General features: G+C 43.5%; 1 protein-coding gene across 1 annotated transcript in view; it reads right to left on the bottom strand.

Moving 5' to 3' along the window:
- Positions 1 to 20,273, bottom strand: part of agps (alkylglycerone phosphate synthase) — a 95,103-nt gene extending 74,830 nt beyond the window's left edge. The window contains exon 1 of the mRNA XM_078403997.1: positions 19,931 to 20,273. Coding sequence (XP_078260123.1) covers positions 19,931 to 20,121 — 191 coding nt within the window. The 5' untranslated portion in view covers positions 20,122 to 20,273. The remainder of the gene's footprint in view (positions 1 to 19,930) is intronic.
- Positions 20,274 to 21,533: the final 1,260 nt, after the last annotated feature.

Below are 21,533 nucleotides of genomic sequence, written 5' to 3'. Positions count from 1 at the left end.
AAACAGGCTCTTCAACCCAACAGCTCCATTGTGACCATCAATGACTCATTTTAGACGAGGCACAGTGCGGAAATAGACCCTTAGACCCACCGAGTCCGCGCCGACCGTGCTGCCGTAGCAGCTGCGGCTTACCTGCAGTCCGTTTTGTGTTTTTTGTCTTGATTGTAGTGTGTAGATGTGATGTAGTTTTTTTTGTGGTTGTGTAGTATGTGTGTGGGGGGGGGGGGGACTGTAAAATTGTCTCGTTCGAACGGAGACCCAACCTTTTTTTCTGGGTGGTGACTCCGTTCCTGCTGCGGGACACCATCAGCCAAACACCTGAAGCTGGCGGCCTCCAGCTGGGACCAACTGGGCTCTGGTTCGCAGAGCCCGCGGACCAGACTTACCATCTGCGGAGCTGGCTGCCTTCGGAGGCTGTGGTGGCGTTGCGGGAGCGGCTGCGACTCGCCTTCGGAGGCTTCGGCTGCAGGCCACGTGGATATCGGAAGCTCACAGCCCCCTGGGTGGGGGCCGACATCGGGAGCTGCGGCAGCGTCTTCGCTGAAATAGGCCACGGGATTTTCTCTGCCCGGCGGGGGCTTCAATGTCGGGAGTCACGACCGCCCCGACGTGCAGAGGCGGCGTCTTCGCCCGCCCCGGATCGCGGGGCTTGGGTCGGCCCGCTGCGGACCTTTCACCGTCTGGCACGGCCTGGAATGTGGCAACTTCAACAGCCTGACCGCGGGAGAAGATGGCAGGGGAAGAGAAAAGACATTCTGGCCTTCCATCACAGTGAGGAGGTGACTGGAGGAGACTCACTGTGATGGATGTTTCTTTTTTTTGTTTTGTGTTGGTTTGTGATTGTGTGTGAAATTGCTTATTTTTATTGCTCTTATTGCGGGACTGTGGGTGACCTTTCATTTCACATCTTGTGTGTATGTGACAAATAAACTTGACTTGACTTACCCCGTACACTAACACTACCCTACACACAAGGGACAATTTACAATTTTACCGAAGTCAATTAACCTACAAACCTGTACGTCTTTGGAGTGTGGGAGGAAAACTGAGCACCTAGAGAAAACCAACACGATCACAGGGAGAACTCTGTACAGACAGCAGCCATGGTCAGGATCGAACCCGGGTCTCTGGCATGTGAGACAGCAACTCTATCGCTGTGCTGCCCCTGATTTAATTCTCCCCACATTCCTGTTAACTTCCCAAAGATTCTACCATTCACTTATGACTGGGAGCAATTAACCGACTTAACATTTATTCCCATGATAACCATCCAGCAGTAGCAGTGTATGGGCTACAGGGGGCAGCATACATGCAAAATGAATACAGTAAAACTCCATTAAACTTTAATATCCCCTGCTTTGGTGGTGTTGGATAAATAGATTTTCAGGTCTATCCCATTTTATTACATGAATACTCCACGGTCAGTTCACTTTAAAGGTGTGCACAGCAGCATACCAGTGAACATGGTTCACTCATTTGTTGCCCCAGCGAGTGAAGGGAAAGGCAACAAATATCACCCCGTGAAACAGAGGATGAACCATTGTGATTTCTGAAATGTCAGATTGCATATTATTGGAGTTTTACTGTTGCACCTAAAATTAGTTCAATTCCAGATAAACACGTCTAGATTCAGAAGATCAAACTGCATACAGCATTACAGTTACTATGATCACAGTTTCATGGTAAATCTGCACAAGATTGTGCCAGCTATGGATCAATTTGTAGCAGTCTTGCTCTAAATCATAGGATATAACTTCAAGTCACATGCCAGATATTTGAGCACAAACATCTGGGCTGACAAATGACATATCTGCTGTAGTACTGAGGAAGAACAACTGACTAAAATATCTTGACCAATATTTATCGTAAATATCACTAAGAACAGATTAGTTGTTCACTGCTGATAGTGAATGTCATGTATAAACATTGCCACTTTGCTTATATCACAACTGCGACTAAAATTAAAAAGACAATACATGCTGAAATCTCTCTGTATCAAGTTAACTTTTCTTTCTGCAGATGCTATCTGGTCTGTTTAGCATTTCCAATATTTTCTATTTCAATTTCAGAATTCCAGTATCTGCAGCTTTGTGATTTACATCGTACTTCACTGGCTGCCAAGAACTTTGGGATGTCTGCAGTTCATGAAAGACACCATAAAAATGCCATATTTTTTAAAGTGGAAAACAAACAGGACGAGGAAAGCCAGGTTAAAAAAAATAAAAAAATATTTACAGATTAGTAAACAATATGGAACTATTATAAACAGAATGAGCATTTTATTTCTAAAATAACATTTCAAAACTGTTAATTACATCTAAAAGCATTCCATACTCCACAAAATGGCACTAATATGCCAAACATGCCAAATCAAAGTGTCAAATTTATACAAGTTAACAAATGGATACTAAAATACGACATGCAGACTCAGCAAGACCGAGTCAAAAATGGCTCAAGATATATCACACAACAAATCATTCCCTACTAAAAGAACTTTACTGAAGTTTGAAATTAACTTTAAGGGTTCTCAAATTACATTGTAAATTTACATCAATTTAATTAAGGAGCTGATGCTCTTGTCTCGCTGGGAAGAGAAAGCAATAGAATTCAACTAGAAGAGGGTGGACCCGTAGCACCCTCCCCTCCCCCACTGCCGCCCCAACCCCCCTTCTCCCCCTCCTCCCCCTCTCACCCACTCCATCCCCCCTCCTCCCCTCACTCCCCATCCACTCTCAGGCAACCCCCCCCCCCCCCACTCTATCCCCCCCTTATCCTCCTCTCACCCACTCCATCCCTCCTCAAGCTCCCCTGCATTAGTGTAGCATCCTACTCTCCCCCCCCCCCCTTTGGGGCTCTCTGGCATTCCCCCCTCCCCATCCCCCCTTCTCCCCCACTCTTAGGGGTTCTCCAGAATGTTTCCCCCCCCCTCCCTTCTCCCTTCCGATGGTCCAGGGCACTGTGGCCAGGTGGGGGCTGTATTTCAATAACATATTAAAAAAAATCTTTATATATATGTATATGTATATGTAAATAGAGAGAGAGAGCAGAGGAGGGAGGGGAGGTTTCCTAAAATGGGAGAATTCAATGTTCATACCGTCAGGTTGTAGATTACCCAAACGGAATACGAGGTGTTGTTCTTCCAGTTTATGCGTGGTCTCACTTTGACAATGGAGGTGGCCCTGGACAGAAAGGTCAGTATGGGAATGGAAAGGGGAGTTAAAATGGTGAGCAACCAGGAGATCCGGTAGGTCTTGGCAGACCGAGCACAAGTTTTCAAGCATAGTCTCTGCGTCCATTTTGCCAAACAAGTGTAGACTCGGCAACCATGAAGAAGGGCCCCGACCCAAAATGTCACCGATCCATGTTCTCCAGGGATGCTGCCTAACCCTGCTGAGTTACTCCAGCACTTTGAATCTTTATATTGTAAACCAGCACCTGCATTCCTTGTTTCTACATCAAGTGTACACGGCTGCGAGATGGCTGGTATGGTCTCAGCATAGAGGGGCCTGCTTCAATGCGGTCTGGCTCTACAACATGGCACTGAGTTTATAAAGTTTCACCTGGATTGATGAAAGTGCATTTTTAAACAAAAGATGGAAAAAGATGGGTTTATAGACAAAGACTTACATGGTTAGTAAAGCCTCTGGAGTAATTGTTAATTTATGGAATAGACTGCCATCTAGTGGGAACTAGTCAGCACAGTATTTTTACCTCTAAGGAACAGATTCATAAATTTTGTTGAGGTTACATTGACACTACAAGCTCAGTGATGGTAAAGCTAAAGAATAAAATCTCATTCTTCAATGTTAAATTAATCTGATCTGAAAGCCACATGATTCGTAATGGCAGTAAACTGGAAAGCACACAAAAGTTTCACTGTATCTCAATACACGTTACAAAAAACTAAATTGACAGATAAATTCAGTGCTACGTAAAATTTGAGCTTTTCAGATTACATGTGCCTCATTCATGTTATATGTGCTCTAATGTTTTGATCCAAACTAAAGTTACATTTGTGTTGAAAACAGAATTCTTTGCCTCTAAATGGAATAGCACTGAGCACATTTTTTCTTCACTCCGTTGATTATAGGTAGAATGGAGAATCAATACCAAATTTTTAACTGAAAATTTATTTCATCAACATAAAGATGGAAGAATTGCAAAAAAAAATAGAATGTATAAATTAAGTGACTAGCTCATATACCTGGATTAACTGTGTAGGAAGGAACTGCATATTCTGGTTTATACCGAAGATAGACATAAAATGATGGAGTAACTCAGCGGGTCAGGCAGCATCTCTGGAGAAAAGGTGAAGTTTTGGGCCAGAACATCTGAAGTCTGATCTGAAGAGCTCTTTTCCAAAACATCACCAACTCCTTTTCTCCAGAGATGCTGCCTGATCCGCTGCGGTATTTCAGCATTGTGTATAACCTGGATTAAACTATTGTTAGAAAATAATTATCATTATTTATTTCAATACATCCCTAAAATAACCAGATTACAATCACATTCTCGGCATTGGCTTAAGTCATGTCGGAGAACATTGTGAAGAAGTTGTAGAAAAGTTGGGGGGGAAAGTTGTAGAATGTTTGCAAAGAAAGGTTTGTATTGAAATTTGTGCAATTCAACCAGCAGCTCAAGATGGCCACTGCTCAGTTTCCAACGGCCATCTTGAGCTTCCAGTTGCACGTCACCCAACTCCCCCTCCCATCCCACACTGGCCACTCTGCCAGCCTTCTCCACTAGCCCTCAGGCCAAACATAAAGTAAAAGAACAGCACTTCATAATCCACTTCGGTAGCCTACAATGGAATATTTAGTTTTCCAAGTTTAGATAACATCCACTATATTCCATTCCCACTGACAGGTTCACTTCCCCCCCCCCCCTTTCATCTGGTTTCACCTACCCTGCTCTTCACAGATCATTTTTCATCCCACCTACCCCTCACTTCCCCCAAAGACTTGATACAGGATCTTGACTCGAATCTTCAACACATATCCCAGTGCCTCCACAGATGCTGCTCAACCATTGTTCTTCCAGCAGTTTAAATTTTGCTCCAGATGCCAGCATCTGCAGTCATGTTTTTCACACTTCCCAATTCCATCTGCCCATCACTCAAAGCTATCCACCTGGGCTTCCTCTCTGGCCTATGCTCCCTCACGCCACTTCCATCTGCCCTTTAATTTTTGTTTTACCCTTGGTTGTATTTTTTTCTTATCCACTTCCTCGTCTCACCAGGTTCCCTCCATCACCAATCAGCACACATCTTTATACAGACCATCTCCTCTCCACTCTGTCCCGATGCAGAGACATGACCCAAAACATAAAATGTCCCTAAGATGCTGCTTAACCCACTGAGTTGCAAAATTATTGAATGTAGCTGCCTATAGGAACAGTGTGCCAGTTACAATACTGAGACCAGTCGGATAAAGTATCTGAGTTTAGTCGGAATGATGTAACAAATTTAGTTATATTGGGAGTAAAGTTTAACAAAAAACAATATTAAAAGGATCTAGGTCAGATATAGGCATGAAACATAACACCAAAACATGTAGTTTGCCCAAATGTTAGTATTTATTCGGTAATTTTATTATTTGAACAAGCAACAGCAAGAAACAACAATTTCTACGTGCAGTGTTTTCAATTATGCCAACTGGGCAAGGAATACATATGTAGATGAGGAAAAATGAGTGATATCGTAACTCATTAATTTACCATGCCCAGTTTCTGTGTGGAAGGAGGGGGAAAGAGAGAATGTGGAAATGTACTTTGATTATTGTTGATCACCTAATTTTGCTTTTAAATTTGACACTTCCTCAGACAAATGCAGAAGATCAAACACTTTTACCCAGCCCCTTTATGCCATCTAATAATCCAATGGGTGGCACGGTGGCACAACAGTAGAGTTGCTGCCTTGCAGCGAATGCATCGCCAGAGACTCAGGTTCGATCCTGACTACAGGCGCCATCTGTACGGAGTTTGTACGTTCTCCCCGTGACCTGCGTGGGTTTTCTCCGAGATCCTTCGGTTTCCTCCCACACTCCAAAGACGTACAGGTATGTAGGTTCATTGACTGGGTAAATGTAAAAATTGTCCCTAGTGTGTGTAGGATAGTGTTAATGTGCGGGGATCGCTGGGCGGCGCGGACTCGGTGGGCCGAAGGGCCTGTTTCCGCGCTGTATCTCTAAATCTAAAAAATATATATATTAAAAAATCCAAATGGTGCTTCTACGTAGAACAGCAATTGACTTCCAGTTCTTCCAATTTAACGTCTGCATGCAGTGTTCACAATGTGCTTTCTCTCACACTGGAGAAACCAAACACAAACTATTGACTGCTTTGCAGAATACTTTCATTTAGACTGCAAGGATCACTAAGTTTCCAATCTCCTGTAACCAAAATTCTCCATCCTACTCCTATTCTGACTTCCCTCATTGTTCCAAAACCCAATTGAAGCTTGAAGAATATCTTCCATCCAAGTATTTGGTACTCAATTAATTCAGAATTTCAGATAACCAGCATTACCTGTTTGCATCAGAACAGGCTATTAACTCACTTCTTCCTTTCTGTACATGCCACCTGATAAGCTGAATTATTTCAGATCAGTTCAAATTCCCATCTGCTATCTTCTGCATTGCATAGTTACAGAATGACATTACAGCTTGTTTTCTTTCCAATTTGCCTCACCCATTTCCCTTTATTTATACTCTTCCAGAGAGATCAGATCTGATTAACTAGGCACAGAATGCAATTATGTATCTGTAAAACTGGTTACCACCCCACAGCAAACATTCACTATTTTTCTTTATCCCTTTGCACCTTTTTCCACTTGTTCAGCTCAGATATGGGGCTCTGGGCCTGAAACGTTAATCATTTCTATCTCCATAGATATTGCAAATCCTATTGAGTATCTACCGTTCTATTTCACCGAATAATAAACAGAAATCAAATTTCACGATCAAGTTTTTGTCTGAAGTGCATTTCATCTAATTTTATTGAGAGGTCAAGATCTGAATACAACAAACTCTGGAATGTAAGCAGCAGTACTGATTGGGGGAGTCAATGCTGAACAGTCTCCAGGGTCATATATTCATTGAGGTCAGGAAATCAAAAATGGACACAGCACACCATGTGTTTCCCTTCCCAAATTCCTTTACAGCAATGCTCATTTTTATACTTAGAACCAAACCCTTTGGCCCAACCTGTCCATGCCTCCTCCCCCAAGATGTCTAACTATACAAATCTCATTTTCCTGCATTTAACCCATATCCCTCTATTCCTTTCCTCTGTATCTGTCCAGATGCTTTTCGGAAAAAAAGTACTGTTATTGCACTGGCCTCGACCACCTCTTCTGGCTGCTTGTTCACTCTCTATGTGGTTAAATAAACATCTCCCTCATATCTCCTTTAAGTATTTTCCCTCTCATCTTAAACATGTTCATTATTTTAGATTTCCCTATTCCTGAGAAAAGACTATCAACCTTCTCTATGCCCCTCACAATTTTATAAACTTCTAAGGTTAGCCATCAGCTTCCTGCTCTTCAATAAGAACAAACACAGCCTATCTGATCGCTCTGTAACTAAAGCTCTCCAGTAAAGCTTGATGCTGCATTTTCCTTCTATTGCTTGCTGTATCTGCATTTTCACGTGTTTCATAATAGAGAAACCTTGATCCTCTAAACATTGACCAGTTACTCAACATATTTTAATATTTTCCTACAAAACATATAACCTCGTTTACAATACAAACATTACACGCCATCTGCCACTTGAATGCTCACCGATTTATTCAAAAGCAAGGGGAAAAACAGCTGACTGGAAATCTTAAGATAACATGAAAATATACTGGAAATACTTTGCAGTTCAGTGTACCTGTGCATAGAGAAGGATGATGTTTCATCAGAGCAAAAATTAGCATATTTTAAATTATAGAGGGTTGGAGGAATGGGGAGAACAAAGAATGAAATAGGATGCAAAATGTAATGACACCAGTGGAGAGGACGAAGGCTTGTGAAATATAGGAAACGTGTCCAGCGATAAAGTAAATACAAGAAGAAATGGGAAAAGAGAACGGGGAGGTAAATAGTTCAGTAATTGTAATGATACAGAAAAAGCTAATTTTGCAGATTAATGATATTTCATCAGAACTGGTCTGTCTGACACAAAAAGGGAAGCTGATTGTCTGAAATTTATTCAATGTTGAATCTTTAGGCCAGCAAATTACCTGGTCCAGAGACAGGATGCTTTTCCTCATACTTATCTCAGGCTTCAGTCCAAGAAGCCAAAGACTGGTCAAGCAAGATTGAGAATTAAAGTGTCAATCAACTAGAAGCTCAAAGTCACCCTTGATTACTGAAGAGGTGTTCGACAAAGCCATGACCCAATCTGTGTTTCCCCACTACAGATGTGACCACATTGAGAGCAAGTGATGCAAGGGTTACTTGCTAATTAACAATTAAAACTTTGTTGCACTTCAGAGACTAAAGTTTTCATACAGAGCATTATCTATAGTCATCACATTAATAAATTTTTAAGAAAAACAATGAAAAGATATTAACAGATCTATTGATCTTTAGAACTAAGCTCCAGCACCTTCATTCAATCACAGGATCATAGAAACAGGCCTTTCTACCCATCTTGCTCATGCCGACCAACATGCCCCATCCACACTCAGCTCACCTGCCTGCATATGGCCCATATCCCTCTAAACCTATCCTATCCATGTACCTATCCAAATGTTTTTTTAAACGTTCTGACAGTACCTCATAGGCAACTTGGTTTATAGCCAAAAATATGTAATTCAGCAAATCTACCTATCTATAAGAGGTATATAAACATGAATCTATGCACTGTGCAACAATCTAGTTATTTCATTATTTCCTTCGTTATTTTGGGCACTTCCAAAATTTGCTGTGTTTCTCAATAAAATACTTGGTTTTTTCCAAAAAATAGCTTTTTACCTGGTACTATTTCAGGTAATGCAAGGTGGATATGAAACTGGTTGTAAAATGTTGGTTGAAAAGTGTTGTTCACAAAGAAAAGTGATTCTAGTGTCAGGGGAAATCAGCTGTAGAAAACTAGAAATAGATTCTGATGATCTTTGTCACAAGTAACCCATGAGAAAGTAGCATAGTTGCTCTTAATATTTTTAAAGCTGACTTTACAGTCCTCGCCCTGAATTACAGCACAATAAAAATAAAAACAGATAATGCGGTACTATATACGAACAAAACACCCAAATCAATAAGTGGTTAACAAAAGGAGCCACACTTTTCGAATAGTATTTTACAAGGCTTTTCTAACCAAGAGAAAACAAACCTGTTCAGCTCAGCAATTTACATTATAAATTTAAGAGAACAAACATGTAATTACTTTGCTTTTTTCATTAACTCATCAAAATAATTGTACGTTAAGAACTCTAACAAGGACTAATAAAAAAAAACGATTCCCAATCAGCTTTGTCAAATACCTACTTTTGAGTTATCACAGGCAGGATCCTGTAGTAGCTCAATATATGGAGTGCTTTAAGACATTAAATTGTAAACAGCTCCCACATTGAGCTCGTCACCAATATGCAATTCCAGCTTTAAATACAGGAAAGCCAGATTTATTCACAAATCGTACATGCAACATTAGAACTACGAATCAAACAAGTTTAAAATGAAAATGCAAACGGAAGGAAAAGCACGAGAACCAGTGTCAATTCAAAGTGACAATCAATTAGCGTCAATGTTCACCACTCGCAAGAGTGTACTTCCCAGATAGGTAAAGCTGTCGACTGCCTGTAAATTCTGACCCTTCACCGTGATGTGTGGTTCCTGGTAGGGCTTTCCAGGTGCGGGCTAGTACATAACTTCAGACTTTTTGGTGCTAATGGAGAGACCAAAGTTGTCACAGGCCTGTGAGAAGCAGTCCATGTCATGCTGCATCTTCTGCTCTGTGCTGGCATTGAGGGCGCAATGGGGAGCAAACAAGAAATCTCTGATGATGGTCTCCTTCACCTTTGTAACAGCTTGCAAGCGCCCAAGGTTGAACAGCCTGCTGTCAGTCCTTTACCTGATGTGTATTCCATCCTGGCAGTCACGGAAGGCATCAGTCAGCATGGCAGAGAAGACCATGCTGAAGAGTGTAGGGGCAAGAACACAACCTTGCTTCACACCGTTTGTCACTGGAAAGGCTTCCGACTCGTCTCCATCACCTAGCACTTTCACCATCATGCCGTCATGGAACTGCCAGACAATCGCGATGAACTTGCTGGGACAGCCAAACTTCTGCATTATCTTCCACAAGCCATCTCTGCTGACAGTGTCGAAGGCCTTTGTCAGATCGACGAAGGTCACGAACAGGTCGCTGTGCTGCTCTTGGCATTTTTCCTGGAATTGGCGTGCAGCAAATATCATGTCGACAGTTCCACGTCCAGCACGGAAACCGCACTGGCTTTCTGGAAGGAGACCCTGCTCAAGGTGTTGAATGAGACGGTTGAGCAGAATGCGAGCCAAGATCTTCCCAGCTATGGACAGGAGGGAGATGTCTCGATGATTGTCGCATGACTGGCCTTTCCTCTTGTAGATGTGGACTATGCTGGCATCTTTCAGTTGTTGTGGGACTTTCCCTTCATTCCACATGGACTGGAAGAGTTCAGTCAGCTTCTGCATCATGACAGGGCCTCCTGCTTTGTACACTTCAGCAGGAATTGCATCTGATCCTGGTGCTTTGCCACAGGAAAGTTGCTTGAAGGCCTCTGTGACTTCTTCTTCTGTCGGGAGGTTGTCAAAGTCCTGGTTGATCTCCATCTGAGGTAAGCGAGTGATGGTCTCGTCGTTGATATTAACAGGGCGATTATATTAGTTGATATTAGCAGGATCATATTACCTGGTTGAAATGTTCAGCCCATCTCTCCAGAATCTGCTTCTTCTCTGTCAGCAACTGGGTCCCGTCTGCACTGAGGGGAGAGGAGCCAGAGGACTGGGGTCCGTACACAGCCTTCAATGCGTCGTAGAAACGTTTGGTGTTGTGACTGGCTGCATAGCCCTGGATTTCATCGGCCTTCTTGCTATACCATGCGTCCTGCATCTCACGGAGTTTCTTCTGTACATTTTGTCTTGCGCTGGGAAAGGCATCTTTCATCGCTTGTGACGCGAGGTCGTTCTGGTGTGCTCTGAACAGTTGGTGTTTCTCTGATAGCAGTGCCTGTATCTCTTCATCGTTCTCGTCGAACCAGTCCTGGTTTCTGCGGGATGCTGGCCCGAGGTGTTCGGGGGCGATGGAGTAGACTGCATCTCTGAAGGCCACCCACTGTTCATCAGTGCTGTCCTGGTCATCATGATGTGTGTCCACCAACTTGCCATCAAGGTCTCTGGAGATTTCTTCTGCAACTTTGCTACTCTTCAGCTTGGAGACGTTAGCTTACAACCCAACGGCATGAAATAGTCTCTACCAATAGGCAATCTCTACCAACCCACCAAATCCCCCCCCCCCACCTTTTCTCATCCACACCCCTCCCTTTCTTCCGCCACTTCCCCCAATCACTCTCCCATGCCCCACCTATCTCCCCTCTACTTCCCTTCTGCTACTTTCCTCACTCTGGCTTCACAATCCAAAACTCTTCAAACCAGTCTCACACCCTGTTCTTATCTCTGGACTTTGTTCCTACCATCTGCCTGTCAAAACCTCCCCTCACCTGTGTCGACCCATTACTCTATCCTGCCTTTCCCCTTTTCCAGCTATTTCCCCACCCCCCCAACAATCAGTCTGAAGAAGGGTCTCAACCCAACACTTCACCTATCCATGTTCACTAGAGATGCTGCCTTCTGTCAAGTTACTCCAGCACTTTGTATTGTTTTGTATATTAATCAACATCTGTAATTTTTTGTTTCAAGAAATAGATTTGTCACTCTTCCACAACTGGCAGCTGATGCTAGATTAATTGTTAATTTAAATGAAATTGATAATTTTTTTCTTAATTAGAGATTGGGCAGAATTAGATAATACATCAAGGATAATTGCCAAAAAACACAAGGGAATACTCTACCACTGTCTACATGCTTCTAGTGGGATAAAAGGAGTTGCAGTTCCGAATCAGCTTACATTTAGCCTTCCTATATGAACTAACACCATAAATTAAAATAAATCATAAAAACAGGCATGTCTTGAACCAGTTTGTTCAGCAGTGTTTGAAGTCAGTTATATATTTTTCTAAAGATCAGGTTGAATATTACAACATTCATGTCTGAAAATGTGAATACATCAAATTTTCATAATCTAAACTTGCCATATGACCATGATGCACAATCAACAAAAAGCATAAAATTTAGATTTGTACAAAAATAAGTGTTTTTAAATTATATTTCAATTGTAAACTTAATTACCAAAGGTTGCTGGGGAGCAAAGTACCTGTGGGATGTTTGGGTGGGATGGGAAAAGTGAGCCAAGGAGTTGCAGAGGGAGCAGTCTCTGTGGAATGCATAAAGGGGTGGAGATGGGATCATGTGATTAGTGGTGGGATCACATTGGAGGTCATGGAAATGTCAAGGATGATGTGTTGGATGCAGAGGCTGGTGAGGTAAAAGGTGAAGATTATGGGAACTCTGTCCTTGTTGCATTTGGGGAGAAAGGATGCAAGAGCAGAATTCTCAGGCAGGGTGAGAGGAAGTGTAGTCCAGATAACTATGGGAGTCAGTAGGTTTATAGGAGACGTCAGTCAATAGTCTGTCCCTGTGATGGAGACAGAGATCAAGAAAGGAGAAAGAGGTGTCAGAGATAGTCCAGGTGAATTTGAGAGCAGGGTTGAAGTTAGTGGTGAAGTTAATTAAGTCCATGAGTTATGCATGGATGAAGGAGGTAGCCCCGATGCAGTCGTCAACATAGCAGAGAATGAGTTGGAGGATGGGGCAGTGTATCTCTTAAACAAGGACTGTTCAATATAACCAACAAAAAGGCAGGCATAGCTTGGCCCCATGCAAGTGCTACACCTTTACACCCATGGCTACAATTTTAACTTGAAGAAAATGAGAGCAGTCGAAAGAGAAGTTGTTGAAGTGTGAGAAGTTGGGCCTCAAGGCCTTTCTGGTGAAGGATGGAGGTATGAAGGATGAAGGGGCTGAACTTCCATGGTAGAGATGAATGACTGGGGGCGTAAAAGCTGAAAGTTATTAAAGAGTTGAATGGCATGTCACACATAGGTGAGAAGAGATTGATCATGGGGTGATAGGATAGAACCAAGGTATGTGGAGATGAGTTCAGTGGGGCAGGAGTAGGTAGAAACAATGGGCCTGCCAGGGCAGTTCTGTCTGTGAATTTTTGGAAGGAGGTAGAAGCAGGCAGTGGGGCCAGAGGTGATGAAATTAGAGACTGAAAGGGGTTGTTACATTAAAGCAATATATACCAAAGTGTTGCTATGCTGGGAACCCAGCCCAAACCCCTACCTTAACTATGCAGCCGAAAGCTGTGCAAGGAACATATTTAGGCTCATTCCTCCACTGGTAATCTTGCAGCAATGAAATGGTTCAATGATCCCATCGCTGCAGAGGCTGGTTTACAAAAGAGGACACAAAGTGCTGGAGTATCTCGGTCGATTGGGCAGCATCGCTGGAGAACGTGAATAGTGATATTTCAGGTCGGGACCCTTCTTCAGACTGATTGTGGTGGCAGGGGAAGGAAATCGCTGGAAGTGAGGAGAGGCAGCCCAATTGAACATATCAATTGTCTGTCTCCTGTCACTTTTTTAACTGACTCTCTGCCTCAATCTCTGGGGATATATTAGTGACCAACATTCATTATAGCTATGCAGATCTCTAACAACTATCCTGTGTCCATCCTTCGACCCTGCTTCCTGCAAGTTCTCATTACCCTTCTGAGCTACTGTCATATCTATTTTAATAATGACACTTGGAGATGACACTTCTGTGAATTCTATGTTTGTTCTAAATCATAACATCCCATTCACCACGGGGTTCAAAACTGTGTCTACGCCGCTTCCCACTCTTCAGCATTCACCTCCTCTCCCCCCACCAAAAAACCTGTCCTCACCTTCCGCCACAGCAGCCTCCAAAAACAATGGATCACCATCTGCAATTTTTATCAATGTCTTTCCATCTGCTTTCAGGATTCTTAACAGTTAATTCTATCCTGGTTCATTCTTCCATCTCCACAATAACCACTCTCCTTTGAGCTGCATTGTACCATTCAATCACAAAAATTGCCATGTCATTTTCTTCACTTCTCAACAGCCAGCAACGCAACCACACTATCCAGGTGAAACAATCCACCTGCACTTTGTCCAATGCCCATCACTGTGGTGCAAATGTGGCTATTCGAGATTTCAAGATCAATTTATTGTCACATGTACCAATTATGCTACAGTGAAATTTGAGTTACCATACAGTCACACTAAGTAAAAAGCAACATGACACACAACCACATTAAAATAAAATTTAACAAAAACATCCACCACCTCAAATTCCACATTGTGATAGAAGATAATAAAGTTCAATAATCTTCCTCTTTGTTCACCCGCGGTCGAGGCTGTTGAATCATCCGTAGTCGCCGCTGCCGACTGTCCGAAGCCCCAGCGTCGGGATAATCGAAATTCCCCACGTCGGGACGGTTGAAAAAACTCTTTGCGGCATGGAGCTCCCGAGTCGGCCTCTTCTTACCAGAGACTGCGGGCTTCACGATGTTAAAGTTGACAGGCCCCGCAATTGGAGCTCTCCAGTCGATCCTCGGCAAAGCATCGCAAGCTTCACGATGTTAAAGCCCGGGCCGCCCACGCCTCGAAGTGTCGGGCCGGTCTCCAGGAAAAGCCGCCAACTCCTCAATGTTAGGCCACAATGAGGATGGATACGATACGGAGAAAAATCGCACATCTCCGTCAAGGTAAGAGATTGAAAAAAAGAGTCCACCAATTCCCCCCCCCCCCCCCCCCCACATAAAACAAACCAAGGAACAATAAAACATACTTTTAACACATATTTAAAGTAATGAAAACAGTAGAAAACAGTAGAAAGGACAGACTGTTGGGGAGGCAGCCAGTGCTGGTGGCGCCATCCAAATCAATTAACAACCAAACCGTGTTGCATGCATGATGTAGAAACAAAGAACTGTAGATACTGGTTTAAATCAAAGATAGACACAAAGTGCAGGAATAATTCAGTGGGTCAGGCAGCATCGCTGGAGAATCACGTCCTTTTCTCCAGAAATGCTGCTTGACCCGCTCAGATACTCCAGCACTTTGTCTCTATCTTGTTGCATGCATACTTAAGACTGTCGTAAAACAAATGAGAATGGTACTGGACATGTTCATTCAGCCTAACCTGATGAATGAAATATTCACACACTCAGCCTAATCTACTTGCACCCAGTATGTTCTGTCCAAAGAAAAAGGTAAAGATTACAATCCAGCCCAGATTGTCATTGAGGAAGTAGCTGAAGATAGTTGGAGTCTACGATGTTGCCGAAAGAACTTCTGCAATACCCAGCATAGAAATAATTAGCTTCCAACTGATCATGATCGATTGCATTAATGTATTACTCCAGTATCAGCAGAAATGTCCTCTTCAGCCACATTAACTTCAGTTTAATCAGGTTGGCTTCTTATCACATCCAGTCACCATTGCCTTTAAACCAAGGGCAATACTTTTTATGCGAAAGAAAGAATTGCAGATGCTGGTTTAAATCGAAGGTAGACACAAAATGCTGGAGTAACTCAGCAGGACAGGCAACATCACTGGAGAGAAGGAATGGGTGATGTTTCGGGTCGAGACCCATCTGCTGCCTGTCCCGCTGAGTTACTCCAGCATTTTGAGGCAATACTTTTCACTTCTGAAATTCGTCTCTTGTCTATGTTTGTACCACCCTGTACCAAATTCTGGTTGGACGTTTGTGGGCAGAAATTATACACAGCAATTTGCGAAGATAATATGTGCAATCATCTTGCTGGTGATTCCGAGTCGCATCTCGTCTGGATTGAATTTGTACCTTTTTCTCTGGACAGATCATATTAACAGTATCCCATATTTGCAGAAATATATACTGTGCCAATTAAAGACACAAAATGCTAGAGTAACTCTGCATGACATGCAGCATCTCTGGAGTGAAGAAATGGGTGACATGTCGGGTCGAGACCAGACTGAGAATCAGCGGAGAGGGAGACTAGAGATATGGAAGGGTAAGGTGTGAAACTGACAATTCAAAGCAGACTATGGTCAAGGAAATGTTGAATGGTTCATTGGTAGCTGAGGGAAAGATGACAATGAGGCATACAATCAGTAGAATTAATCACAGGGACAATGAAACTATTCGGAGAACTTGGGTGGGGGAGGGACAGTGAGGGAAAGCAAGGGTTACTTGAAGTTAGAGAAATCAATATTTATACCGCTGGTTTGTCAGCTGCCCAAGCTGTGCCAATTAACTAGCTAAATGTTTTATATTGCACAACAAACTATTAAAAAATAACTTCTCAATTATTAATTCTATACATGAACATTCATAGACAACTTAATACATTTGCTTTAAACTGGTCCAGACTTTATACAAAACATAAATGATGCTCACTTTCGAAGTAAATACAGTAGTGCTCATTTCCACTGCCTTGAAATGTGTGCTGCTTTTTGCAAACGACCGGAGTAATATTTCATTAACTACAAGTTATTATGTTACAAACCTTTATTCTTCTCAGTTACAGAGTAGCACTGACACAACATCCACAACATTTAACTTATGTTACAACATGAAAGATAACCTACAAGCATAAACATCAAGCCATGCCAACAAATCTAAAATTTGGAAATTAATTTGTCAATTATGTATTTCAAGTTAACTGATAACCCATCGATGGAAACAATGCCACATGTTCCATTTTGGGGAAATGAAGTGCTTCATCATCTAACACCTGTTTACTTAACTGCCTGCTTCTATTTTGTACTCCAGTGGATAACTGGCTTCAGTGGCTTTTGAATCTCCCCTTTGTGAGGATTTGAGCATATGGGAAATCCTAAAAAAATCTCACCTTGGAACACAGGAGTCTGGGGGGTGATCTTATACAGGCTTATAGGATCATGAGGGGGATATGATCAATGCACTTTTAGCCTGAGTAGGAGAGTCAAGAACTAGAAAACCTCATGAGGAAAAAAACTTAATAGGAACCTGGAAGATAACTTTTTCCATGCAGAGGGTGGTGGATATATGGAACGAGCTGCTCGAGGAGGCTAGTTGAGGATGGTACGATAACAACATTTTAAAGACATTTGAACAGATATATGGATAGGAAAGGTGTAGGAAGAAACTGCAGATGCTGGTTTAAACCAAAGATAGACACAAAAAACTGCAGTAACTCAGCGGGTCAGACAGCATCTCTGGAGAAAAGGAATATGTGATGTTTCGGGTTGAGACTCTTCTTCAGACATTTATGAGCCAAACGTGGGAAGATGGGACAAGTGTAAATGGGGCATCTTGGTTGACATGGCCAAGTTGGGCCAAAGGGCCTGTTTCCGTGCAGTGTGACTATGTAGTAGACACAAGCAACAATTTAAATTCACTGGAAACAATAAACTGCAGATGCTGGAATTCCCAGCAAAGAACAAAGGCTGGAGGAACTTAGCAACTCAAACAGCATCTATCGAGGGAATTGGCCAAATTATATTTCGGGTCAGGATCCCTCGTCAGACTGGAGAGAAGTCTGAGGAAGGGTCCCAATCCAAAATGTTGTCTGTTCATTTCCCTCCACTGATGCCACCTGATCCACTGAGTTTTTCCAGTAATGTTTTTTGTTTGTTTTAAGCACAGCTCCCATCGAGCACAGCTCCAATCTATTAAAATAAAGTAATTTTCTGGATTAACAAACTTTCATCAACATAATTGTCAATTTGATGAAAACAATATTTAAGTAAGAGATTACAATGCTCCAAGATACAGAGAGACCTTGGTGACCTAGTGTATAATTCAAAGGCAAGTATGTGGGCGCTGCAAGTAATTAGAAAAGCCCACAGATGTTACATTTACTGCAAGGGGAACTGCATACAAAAGTGGTGAGGTTATACTGCAGTTATGCAGTACGTTGGCAAGATGATATCCGGACTTTTGCATGGAGGATTGCTCTCTTTACTGAAGAATAGTAACACATTGAAAACAGTTCAGCCCAGACAATAACTGGAATGGGGAATTTGCCTTCTCATGGAAAATAAAGTTTGTACTTTCTGTAATTTAAAAGAGTAATTGATGATCAACCGAAACATACAAAATCTTGAAATGTCTTGATTGATGAAGAGACTATTGTTCCTTGTGGGAGAATTTGGAACGAGGGGACTCTTTGAAAATACAGGGACATTCATTTCAAATCATACACGGTGAAATATTCTCTCTAAGAGGCCCAAGTCTTTAGAACCCTTTCAAAGTTCAAAAGAAACTGATTCTCCGATATTGTTTTTACAGCAAAGGCAGATAGTTCCTTGATAAACAATGAGGATGAATGGCTGCCCCAGTAAATGGGAATGTAGGGTTTAGATTTCCATTAGACAAGCTGCAATTTTATTCAGTTTAATATGTTCAAATTTCTTCCTATACTTTAGGCCAGAACTCACTTGTTCTATCAAGATCCCCATAATAATGAAATTGGAGATTCATCATGCATTGGGTGGCACAGCTGTAGAGCGGTGCCTCACAGCACCAGTGACCCAGGTTCAATCCTGACTAAAGGTGCTGTCTGTATGGAGTTTGTACATTCTCCATGACTGCAGGGCTTTCCTCCAGGTGCTTCGGATTCCTCCCATACTCAAAGATCTACAGGTTTGTAGATTAATTGGTGTCTGTAAAAGTGTAAATCATCGTTAGTACGTAGGATGGTGTTTGTGTACGGGGTGATCAATGGTCAGCAGACTCGGTGGGCCGAAGGGCCTGTTTCTGTGCTGTATCTCTAAAATCTAAAGTAAAGTTGAGGCACAGAATCACCCATTAAAGTTTTGATTGGTGCAACAACATCAAGAGGCCACAAGGTATAAAACTGTATTTGCCTAATGTAACCTATTTCATTGCATCAAGTTATTAGTGACCAGGCACTAAAATCTGTGTCCGAGGAAGGGTCCCAACCCAAAACATCCACCTATCCTTTTTTTTACGAGATGCTGCCTGACCTGCTGAGTTACATCAGTACTTTGTATCCATCTGTTATAAACCAACATCTGCAGTTCCATCCTCTTACTAAAATCGCCTTGTTAATTCGTCAAAATTAGTTCTTTTATATAGAATTTATATTCAATAGATTCTTCAAATTAACAAGTTTATTATTTAGTTCAAGAAATAGCTCCTTGTCAAATCTTTGACACATTTAACCCTACATCTCAGAAAATTCCAGTGACATCTTCCAGTTGGGGAGAGTGGCTAACTGGAATAGTAAACTGCGCTAAACCAACATGAAGAACCCTACTGTTTCAAAGAAAACAAAGTGCCCAAAGAGAATGTGCCACTAGATGTCACGGCGTGATGTCGAAAAAAAAGTTACGTAGGCTTGGGAAACATCAGACCACCGATCACCCCACCCTATCACTACAAGACAGCACTCACTGCCATGAAAGTGTCACATCCACATTTATGGAATGCAAAATAGTCTTAAACACTTCGGCACGTTGGTGATGTTAAAACTTCTACGGAAGGTGAAGCTTTGTAACAAATTAATCGAGTAATTGTGCAATGCTCCGATCGGTCCAGGTATCTACCTCTCAAGCACTTACAAAGCCTCTGCCGACAGCAGCAGCAGCAGGCACGCACACCAGGCTGCATATTTATTATTTAGACGTGTCACTGAAACCGAGCCGCCCATGCAGGGCCCGAGTACAAACTCTGAACACATCCCAGTATCGTCCCTTCAACACTGGGCCGGGCTCCGACAGGGCACCTCGGTTCCCCGCCGCACCCATTCAAACGACCGTCTCGACACCCACCTCCGCCTGGGGATGCTGCCCGTCGCCTTGGCCGCGCCGTCGGCAGCCGCTGGCTCCAGGGCCGGGCGCTGGCTGAGTGCAGGCTCGGTTGTTGTTGTTGTTGCAGTGCCGGGGCCGGGCCTCCGCAAGTGCCCCGCCATCACCTGCAGCCGTTGGCGAGCGCGCGGTTGCTCGCGCTCCTCCGACGCCATCCTTCCGTGTTGTGGCTGCGAGCGAGGCGGGGTCAGAGGTGAGCGGCAGACGCTCCCGGCAGGCTTCACGGCCGCAGCGAGGGAGTGGCGGCGTGAGGGAGGAGCCTCACGCACACCCGTCAATCACCGCCCGCGATGGGAGGGGGCCAGCATTGGGAGGGCGGAGCCTCCCGCACAGCTGTCAATTGCGGCCCGCGGGAGAGGGGCCAATCCTGGGAGCGGCGGCGGGGGAGGGGCCAATCCTAGGAGCTGCGCCTGGGGCAGCACCAGGCCGCCCGCTCAGCTGTCAATCAGCGCCTGGCGGGGGGAGGGTCCAGTCCTGGGAGCGGCGGCGAGGGGCGGGACCAGGTCGCCCGTACAGCTGTCAATCAGCGGAGCACTAGTCGGCAATCATTGCCTCAGCTGACAATCGCTACTCGAAGGTAGACTCAAAATGCTGGAGTAACTCAGCATGTCAGGCAGCATCTCCGGAGAAAAGGAAATGGTAGGAAGGATCTGCAGATGCTGCCTTACACCCAATATACACACTTTTTTTATTCACCTTTGAACATCACTCAAAGGCCATTTGGCCCTTCGAGCCAGCACCACCATTCAATGTGATCATGGCTGATCATTCACAATCAGTACCCCGTTCCTGCCTTCTTTACTTCTTTACAATAGGTGCAGGAGTAGGCCATTCAGCCCTACGAGCCAGCACCGCCATTCAATGCGATCATGGCTGATCACTCTCAATCAGTACCCCGTTCCTGCCTTCTCCCCATACCCCCTCACTCCGCTATCCTTAAGAGCTCTATCCAGCTCTCTCTTGAAAGCATCCAACGAACTGGCCTCCACTGCCTTCTGAGGCAGAGAATTCCACACCTTCACCACTCTCTGACTGAAAAAGTTCTTCCTCATCTCCGTTCTAAATGGCCTACCCCTTATTCTTAAACTGTGGCCCCTTGTTCTGGACTCCCCCAACATTGGGAACATGTTTCCTGCCTCTAATGTGTCCAATCCCCTAATTATCTTATATGTTTCAATAAGATCCCCCCTCATCCTTCTAAATTCCAGTGTATACAAGCCCAATCGCTCCAGCCTTTCAACATACGACAGTCCCGCCATTCCGGGAATTAACCTAGTGAACCTACGCTGCACGCCCTCCATAGCAAGAATATCCTTCCTCAAATTTGGAGACCAAAACTGCACACAGTACTCCAGGTGCGGTCTCACCAGGGCCCGGTACAACTGTAGAAGGACCTCTTTGCTCCTATACTCAACTCCTCTTGTTACGAAGGCCAACATTCCATTGGCTTTCTTCACTGCCTGCTGAACCTGCATGCTTCCTTTCATTGACTGATGCACTAGAACACCCAGATCTCGTTGAACTCCCCCTCCTCCTAACTTGACACCATTCAGATAATAATCTGCCT

Source organism: Rhinoraja longicauda, chromosome 8, assembly GCF_053455715.1.
Source record: "Rhinoraja longicauda isolate Sanriku21f chromosome 8, sRhiLon1.1, whole genome shotgun sequence".
In the NCBI taxonomy this organism is placed as follows: Eukaryota; Metazoa; Chordata; class Chondrichthyes; order Rajiformes; family Arhynchobatidae; genus Rhinoraja; species Rhinoraja longicauda.
This window is presented reverse-complemented; position numbering and strand designations above follow the sequence as displayed.